The sequence below is a fragment of the Capsella rubella genome, unplaced genomic scaffold (genome assembly GCF_000375325.1).
Source record: "Capsella rubella cultivar Monte Gargano unplaced genomic scaffold, Caprub1_0 scaffold_3, whole genome shotgun sequence".
Classification (NCBI taxonomy): Eukaryota; Viridiplantae; Streptophyta; class Magnoliopsida; order Brassicales; family Brassicaceae; genus Capsella; species Capsella rubella.
In genome coordinates, this window is record NW_006238921.1 from 915,133 (window position 1) to 925,094 (window position 9,962).

General features: G+C 30.6%; 1 protein-coding gene across 2 annotated transcripts; it reads right to left on the bottom strand.

Moving 5' to 3' along the window:
• Positions 1-6: 6 nt before the first annotated feature.
• On the bottom strand, positions 7-2,700 carry LOC17892029 (WUSCHEL-related homeobox 11). 2 transcript variants are annotated; one of them, XM_006296604.2, is made up of 3 exons: positions 1,976-2,700; positions 1,257-1,435; positions 7-283 (listed from the first exon to the last, which is right to left on the bottom strand). In XM_006296604.2, the coding sequence occupies exons 1-3, from the start codon at positions 2,682-2,684 to the stop codon at positions 272-274; spliced, it is 900 nt and encodes a 299-aa protein (XP_006296666.1). In that variant the 5' UTR covers positions 2,685-2,700; the 3' UTR covers positions 7-271. The 2 variants fall into 2 exon arrangements, with proteins under 2 accessions (XP_006296666.1, XP_023641608.1); XM_023785840.1 differs by lacking the exon at positions 7-283 and having other exon boundaries at positions 1,107-1,435.
• Positions 2,701-9,962: the final 7,262 nt, after the last annotated feature.

Below are 9,962 nucleotides of genomic sequence, written 5' to 3' on the forward strand. Positions count from 1 at the left end.
TTGGAGTATATTTTACATCTAAATAACTAAATTGATAATCTTACAAAATACATCTCTTCGTCTTAGAAGAGCTATTGACTTCATCTTAATTTTTTTGGAAGTAAATTACAAAATGTAAAACAACAGAAGAAACTTTGATTACACGATAGACTCAACAAAAAAAAAAAGGAAAAAGGAAAAAAATGGATGGAACGTTGCAATAAAGTCTTAAGGTAGAAAAACAAGGCATCTGTTGCATCACCACCACATAAGAGTAAAAGCCAGTTCATGTCTATCTTGGAACCTGTCGATAACCAAACGAAGACAACAAATAACAACAAAAGAAGATATTTTATATATACACTACAAAAAAGAAACATACAAACAATATATATAACAAGAACTAAAGCTTTGTTGGGAATCTGAGTTATTTGAAGTAATCGTAATGCAGAATCGGACTTCAAAAACTCAAATTCGTTAGAGAAATGTTTATGTGATCAAGAGAAGAAGTTATATAGAGTGTTGTATATTTCGTTCGCCAAGATATCCAATAAATCTTTCCCCAGCGCAACTATAAAATATTACTGATTAACAAAAAAAACTAATATAGCTAGCCTTACTTTTAAAAGAAGGCAGAGAATGCATAAACACACAGGCACACACACATATATATACATGTGATCTCCTATACATAAGCTAACTATTTAGAGACTCATTTTCTTCACTAGAAGTAGTAAACATAAACATTTACGTTAGACCATGAATGCTGAAAACAATCAAAATAGCATTAGCAGTTATAAAAGATAACTATCCAACTCATTAAAACTGTAGCATGAAGTTTGAACAATTGTTTTCAGCAATAACTCTTTTTCTCTGATTAAAAAACAGTAATAATAGAATAAAATGAATGCCGAAAACAAAATAAAGATGTGCCTAATTTAATCAAATGTGAAAAAACTCAACTTCAGTTACAGACACACAAAGTCTTAAAATATCAAAAAGAAAAACCATGTTCATTTACTACACAAACCGACACTCATCAATTAGAATTCTCTTACGAAAGACTTTCTATATATTAGTATTAAAATATATGATGAGTAATTTAAATACATATATATATGTAGCAGACAATTTAGGACTTTACCCCAATTGGGTTCCATCTCATTTCCTATTTTCAACACCAAAAAAAGTGAGGATCGAGAAAGAGAGAGAGACTACGACGACATAACCCAAAAGAAAAGAAAAAAAAAACGATGTACAAAGATTGAATAAATTACCAGGAAATAAGATTCACCGTGTTGTAAGGTATGCATCAAAAAACCGAACTCATCAGTTGGGAGAGGAACACCTGAGGAATGCACCAAAACCAAATCATCTCCAAACGTTGCTTTCATGTCTATTCCTCCTCTCGTTACTTCTGTCGGAACTCCGTTTATAAACACCGTTATAATCCCCCCTGAATTTCAAAACATATTTACAATTCTATGAGAGAAATATACTAGATTATAAAATTAGTTGCTAAGAACAAGATTAGGCGATTATATGAATAAGAATTAACCTACTATACTCATAAAAAGTCAGTTCTTTGGTTGAAACTCATCTGAAACTTCTTTATTCATTATGTTTCGATCAATACGGACTTATATAACTAAAATTGAGATCTAGACATTTATTTACATGCTAGTAGTATCTATGAGAATTAAAGTAGTTGCTCTCAAAGACAAAAATGTTAGGCAATACTGATTAACCAATAAGCAATTATTAAATAAGTCGCCAAAAAAAATAAATCGGTTCTTTGGTTGAAACCCACCAAAAACTGGATTTATTTTTATTTCCCTACCATTAAAACAACTTTTACAATTAAAAAATTGTTACTTTTAGAGACTTTTTGGGGGAAAGAAAGAGGGTTTAGAGGACAAAGCACTTGACTTTACACAGAAAAAAAAAAAAGAGTCATGCAAAATTATGTTATTTTATATATGCTTGTTGTGTTTACCTTGTTGGTAGTGAAAACTGGAGTTTTGATCAGGTGGACACAAAATCGACGCGACATTTGAGCTTTGATGTTGATAATGATGATGATTAGCTTCATGGTAACCCATTTGGCCAGACATTGTTAAGAGATTCTCCATGCCACTACTGCTTTGATTATCACATCCACCACCACCACCATAAGAAGAAGAGGAAGAGCTAGCTGAAGAAGAAGTGGAATAGGAGCTTGAACAAGAAGGAGGAGAAGAAGAGAGACCAAGGTAAAAGGAAGGAACTTGGGATGACCCACCAAATAAGTAATTAGAAGAAGTGCTACATCCTCCAAACCCCAAATCACTCCCACTATGATGTGCTAAGCCGTTGCTCACCATCATGGTCTGGTCACAAGTGTTGGTGGTTGCGGCCGCTGCTGCAGCTGCGGCCTGGAGCTGTCTCTGCCTCCGGCGGGATCTTGAACGCCGGTTTTGAAACCAATAGAAGACATTTGCATCTCCCACAGCGCCAAATTTCTCGAGCATCTTTCGAATCCTTACCGTCTCTTCTTTTGGAGGGTTAACCATCCCACTGTTGAAGATCGATTCAAGAATGAGTATTTGTTCCGGTTTAGGTGACCATCGTGATCGAACCGGCTCTGCTGAGGTGGAACCGGAGGCGGATGATGGTGGTGAGCGACTATGGCCGGTTGGGCTATGTGGGGATTGTTCTTGGTCCATTGCTTTTCAAGAATATTGTTTTTTTTTTCCTGAAGGTTATGGAGAAATAAAAAGAAGCTGCGAATCGTTTGTGAGAGAGGTGGTGAGTTGAGGCTAGTGTGAATTTATAGGAGAATGATTACTTAAATAATATATTTTTCCTTGTTTATTAAGTTACATGTGGTTTATCTTTATCTTTTTGTGGGTTCATCATTATAATATACTTGAATGATATAAGCATATTTTTATATTTTGTTACATATATATATATATATATATAGTATATACAGGTGCCAAAAGATTATAAATTCTTAACTCGAAGAAACAAAACACAAAGTCGCTTGGTGTTTGAAGATATAGCAACTAAGCAGATCCTCTTTGACCATTGCAACTAGGGATAGTCCAAAAAAATTGACATTATCCATTTACCCACTTTGATTTGCATGACAAAATAAATTAGCTATCGGCTATTTGTTTAATCCAACGTTGTTCAAAAACTGTATCCATTCAAAATATTCTAAAACCAAATTAATGCACACATATGTTCAATGTAGCTAATTATTTAAAATGCATTTTGATTGTGGTAGCTTGGTTCTGCTCAACCGGAGTCCGGTCCAATTTGAATTTTTGTTATGACTCGTTAAAGGCCAGTCTTGACTAGTTTAGTGTTGGCATAAATCAGAAGTAGTAATAAACAACATTGGAAATATAAATCAGACACACCATACCTATAGGTCATGCTGTAAGAAAACTTAGTAATATTTCCGTTTTACTTGAAATGATCAAAATATTTGTAATATCTACGTTATAGTTTAAATTATACTGATAGATGATATAAATGATTAAAAACAAATATATTTATACATTTGCATAAAACTTAAAAATATCACTTAAATTGATATAAATCTTTTAAACTATACACTAGAGGAGAACTCAAGTAATATTGTAACGGTTCCGAAATAAATATGTAAAACTATACAATATTACTGAGAAATAAAAGTTAATATGAAATAGAGAAACGCATAATATATTGTACCGTCCACCTGATCGCCGGCTATGATTGTCTCTCTTACTGCTCTTTAAATAATCAAAGATAAATAATATATATAAATTAGTATTCTTTCTTTTTTTAAAACCAATATTGTACTTGTATAGCTTAATGATCACACTATACCGACTTATGTGTGTATAATTTTTTTTACTACAGCAACAGCCAACAGTGAACCAAATATGAAATATACCAGCAAGAAAATAATAAACACTTATGTATATTTTCTTTATAAAAAAATAAGTTATACACTTTCTTAGTATACACTAATTATCTTATTAATTAGACGACTACGACAGCAAGTGAACAGCATGCATAAAAATTGTTTGCGTCTTGTTAAAAATAAAAAAAGAGAATTTATTTAATTCCTAACATTAACTTGTATATTTTTCCCATATCCAATCAACGTTACCTCTTTTTTTTTTGTATTTATTTCACAGAAATAGACTAATTTTTGGCGTCATACGACAGAGGCGCCCCAAAAGATATTTTTTGTCACTTACACATGAAAGGAATATCAAAATGTCTTTCTTTGTCACTAAGTTTTGAACACTTATGAAAATAGGAAAATCCTTGATATGGGTTAGTTTCTTAAAAAGTTTTTGATGGAAATTAATTAATAAGTTTTCAAATCAATACATTCAGTAGTTTTATGTATCCGAAGAACGATCCAAAACGAAGGTCAAAAAGTAAAGAAACCGTGAAGTTATTTTTAAATACCTATGACGTTAAGCAAACATGGCTTACAGTGGGTAGCCACTCGTTTTTTTTTTTTTTTTCTGTACGTGCAAAATACTCTTATACAATAGTATTAATTTGACAGTTAAGATTTAGTTGTGCACTTCCTGTATTTTTTTATTTCTAAATTATTATATTATTTGTTTTAATTATTCCTATGTGAACTCTGATTTTTACTTTAATTGTTGGTTTCTATATGTCTAGCCTGTTTCGGTAATATCAAACAAAATACGATTTCTCTGAAAATTAGGTTTCTACGTATTTAATTTTAATTTTATTGTTGGTTCTATATGTCTAGCCTGTCTAGAGAACTTTGGTCAAGACTCCAAGGACGATTATAAAATACTAGTTTCTTGATCATAGTTAATCGGAGGTGTTGTTAGAAAAATATGATAAAAATGATGAGAAATAGATATTTAGTTTCTCTAGGGCACCTTGAATATTGAGTCCAGATTTCTGATGAAGCATCTTAATAAGTCATTACTTTACATAGTCTAGTCACCAACTAAATGGAACCAAACATCACATGGTGTGGTGTGTATTGGGATCTTGGAGTTTATTAATTACCCCACTAAAGTTTATACTACTAGTAGTAGTATTAGTTATCCATTGCTCTCATAAATACGTAGATCTTTCCCGATTAGTAATTATGTCATACCATAACGATTAGTAGAGTAGAGTTAGACATATTCATGCATGTTATTAAATGTAAATGTGAAATTTCTTTTTCTTGAAGTACAGAAATATGAATTTGTGAGTATTCAATGTACAAATGAATGGGGGTGTATATGCAGTGTACAATGATGTGTGATGGATATATCAAAATAATAATAATTTTTTTTTTTTTTTTTGAAGTTTAGGGAGAATGAATTGAACTGTAAACGGAGAATAAAATATAGTACGTACATAGGTGAGTGTGCAAATACGTATGCAAAAAGTAGAGTGTAGAAACTAGAAAGACACAGTAAGGAGACAACTTGCTTCTTCAGATGCCCTCTGTTTTTGCCTGTCTCTGTATAATCGTATAGCTGTTTTGGGTATATTCTTTATTTCGTTTTCATATAGTAATAATATACATTAATAACGTAGAAACAAAAATATTGTTTTTTTTTTCTTTTTCTTGTGTGTTGTTGTTTGGAGTTTTCTCTTGTGTGTGTTTCGTCTTGTTTCCAGAAATGATTATTGAATTGATTTTGCGTATACATGTATGGGCTCGGCTAGCTCTCTCTTACCCCGAGCCAGTATGTTATAATTATTACTTTTATACTATGATTTTTACATATTTTAACTTTTTTTTCTTTTACATATTTAACATACTTTAGTAGTATAACTTATATTTCTCATTTACTTTTTTTTTTTAATTTTTTTTTTTACAAAAATTATACATACCAAACCTTGTAAAGGTGCCTTTAAGTAAAACCATTTAAATTAAAACTTGACAAAAAATTATACTATTTCATATCTAACTTTTTTTTTTTATCAATAAGTAAATAAATATATAAAAAACTTTTTTTTTGAAAAGGACACTGAATTCAAGCAACACCCAGTTGTATCAAAACAATCTAATCAGTCAGACAAAAACGTTCAGATCTCCAGAATCTCCACTCCTTTAATTTAATACCAGTAAATAAAGAAAATAACTTTAAGAAATGGTTTTAAAATCAACCAAAGAAAATATGGATGAAATAGCCAAACATGTTTAAATGTAAATGAAAAAAAAAGGAGAACTAAAAAAAAAAATATTTTCTTAGGACTATTCTTTTTATTTTAAATAACTTCGGTGGTTTCTTTAGTTTTCTTTAAAACATGTTCTTTCATAAAAATTATAATAACAAAATGCTATATTTAAATCAGACTGTTGGTATTAAAAACATATTGTAAATTTCTAACCTAAGGAATTTATAATTTGATGAAATGGTATCCTGTGAGCTTATATTATATGAATATATACACATATTAGGATTGCAGGGGGACACCGACCAACATGTGGTTATGCTTTTAGGGCACAGGTGTGAGTCTCTTTTGTTTGTTTATCAAAGTGTGAATAAATAATAATAATAATATGTGTTTCACCCGCCCACATCAATTTCACTTTCTTTCTTTTTTGGTTGTTAATGTCCCACGCACAAGAAAAAACCTTTGTGCCTAAAGTGAAAAATTGTCTAAAGAGGCTTAATATTTTGGAAACATACAATTATTACATCTGGGTGATTAATAGTATTAGTACTGTTACTTTAACAGGCTTAATAATCACAATAGTTTACTTCTAATGTTATAACGATCGGTTTCAGTATTGCTCCAATTTTATTGGATATCTCCGAGAGACAGTATAGTTAGTTTTTTTTTTTAATAGGAGAAATTAATTTAACTGTGTGTGAGAGAGTAATAGAAAAATTGTGACTGATATAATTCACTTGGTGGGTTGTGGTAATAGAAAAATCTGTATGCACGTTGCTATTATAAAACAACACAGCATCTACGATTTGGCCAAAAAAATTGGACGAAGCTTCACAGAATGCGAGAAAGACAACCCTAGTTTAGCAAATAAACGATCTCTGTGGTCCTAAAATTCTCAAATTCTGTAAGACATTCTAGATTTTGTTTCGTCTAAAAACATATATATAGATCATGTGGTCCTGCTCTGTGACATGTACGGACTATAAATATATACTTAAACTCACGAGTCACACACGACTTATACATAATGTGTCTTTGTGTTTTAGAGCTGATAGATTCAGATGATGACGTAGTTAGTTGTATCACTGTTATTATACATCGATCGTGTTTTTTTGGGATTATAACCTTGGGACTTATGTGTTTTCTGGTCAGAAAGAAAAAACTATACCTAGATCATATACATATACATATATATATACATTAAATTAGTGTTATTTTTGAGAATTGCCCTATATTTAATCTGATATTTAATTTGATAGTTAAAATAATTTTTATGATATAAGATTGGAAAGAAATACTGTATGTGTGTATACATATGAAGAGTGTATTTTCTCTCTTAAAACGTCCATTTCAGTACTATTTCAAGATCACTATGTAAATATCATATGATCATTCATTAAATAAGATCTCGAATAGATTCATGATACATTCTTACGATATTTGCATTTCTATATACATTGTACTTTTAAAGGCTTAAGTTTTTAGTTTTTACTAAAGGAGCTGACATATAAGAGTTTATGAGTTTTGTGATTTGTCCACTGAACTTGCAGAGAGCACTTATGAAGATATTAAAAACAAAAGATCCCATAGGAAGAAGACAAAAAAAAAAGGAAGAAAGAACAAAAAAAAAGAAGGGAACCACAACATAGAACATTAATTATCTAATAATAATATATATATGCAGCATGCATGAATCCTGACAAGCATCAAGCAACTAGTACATACACAATCATCACTCTCCTTTTCCATATTTTAACGAAAACAAACAAATTTTTTCCCCTCATCTCTTATTTGATCTTCTTCTTCTTTTTGTTTTGTTAAAGTTATCTCTTAATTCTTTCCCAAGATATATAAATTTGTTTGAAGATAACTTGGTTATATAGAATTGAGTACTAAAACACATGAAAATACACAACTTTGCTTAAATATTTGTCTATCTAGCAAATAAACCCAAAAAAATATCCTCCCACATATCCATAGTATAGACGTAGCTGGTAGCTATTGCAGTTTCCGAAAATAGTTGAGGTTAATCTAAAATATTTGCCACCAAGAGATTTCATGATTTTTCTTTCCTATACCATATCCATCAGTAAGGTATAGTTGCTATATAATATACGGTCTCTATAGAGTTGAGACTTGAGACAACAACGTCGACATATCTTTCCATTATTAATAATATTATAGCATAGATATATGGGTTTGGTACAAAACACACACCAAAGATACGGCGCAAGTGACTTTTAAAATAAAACTTTAGTAGATCGTTCTTTTTTTTTTTTTCTTACAATTAATCCTTGAGTTGTTTCAAGTGATACTGATGCAGTAATGTGTCTCGCACTTGAATGCTTTGCCATCACAAAAAGAGCCAAAAGGCTAAAGCTCTAATTTATTTGTATACTACTACTAATAAAACTATCGTAATGATCAAATAATAGCCAAGGCAGATTCATGCATTTATTATAGTTTATATATATATATATATGTATTACGGGCTAAAGTTATGATTAAACATCATTAGCCGGCACTATGTTTGGCCTTTGTTGAGACAAATGGCACGAATGTTATTGTGAAAAGGACATGTGAACTAAAGAAAGACAATATACTTCCTAGTGTCACACACGAGCACAAAACATCACTATCAGTTTTTTAATTAGTACTATTATTAGTGACTAGATTATAAATAAACTCTAGTTAGTTATGCCTATTTTTTTCTACTTATGTTCGCGTGTGTAAGTGTCTATTAAAGGGAATACTAAAGATTCCTTTAGTTTCTTTAATTTTTTAATGTCCATCAGATAAAAAGGATGAGGATCGAATTGAAAAAGTCCTATTGTATCATTGAACAAAATTATTATGACTTATGTGTAATGGCCCTAAGTAAGACTTTTTTGTCCGATCGAAACTTCAAATATATCTTTCAATAGTTCCGTTCTAAAGAATACAATCTTTTTTTTTTTTAACAGTACTACTATTGGAATACAATCTTATTATAAGAAAATAGCTACCAAGTGTGCAGGCTACTCTATTCATGCCATATAACTTATTAACTATATATAAAATTCTTTTGAAATTACATAATTAATGCCTAGCCTAGCATTATTGTTTGGAGTTCGGTCGTCAATAACCTCTACTACTATTGGAATTTACACACTGCGCGCTGATAACAATCTTACTTTCAGATTACTTTCTCTTGCTCCATTCCATATTTAGTTTCAAGTCCTTGTGTTCTTTCAAATATAAGTATTCACATAGTAATTCATCATAAGATGATTTTTGTGTCTACAGTGTTTATGGATGAGGCCGATTACTGGATCCAAAACAAAGTAACGAGGCCCATTAAAGGCAGTTTTAAAATTTCTATAGAGGGAACTTATTGTATATACGCGCGTGTAAGCGAGGTGAATTTTATAAACGCGAAGAAACATTCCGGTGCCTTGTGGGATATTTAATAAACAGTACTGTAGTATGATGTGAATTTGATGTAGATACAGTTTTTTATCTTTTATTGTCGGTAAGATGTATGTTTCAATTCAACCAAGTACGATAGTTTAAATTTTTCCTATTTTATTTGGTCAAAATCAGTTTATACACTGTAACATTTATGTGATGATAAACTAAAAATTTCGGAAACTGTCAGCTGCTAAATGAATATCGTACATATTATTATTGTAGTAATTAAAGCTGCAATTGGATATTGAAATATATAATTTATTTACTCTACATTTTCTTTTGGGATACTTGGTACGATTTCCGCTTGGTTCCGCAAGGTTATACATTTAATTTCTTAATCTTTTTCATAATTCAAATTAACTGGGAAAAATACATATCCAAAGTGC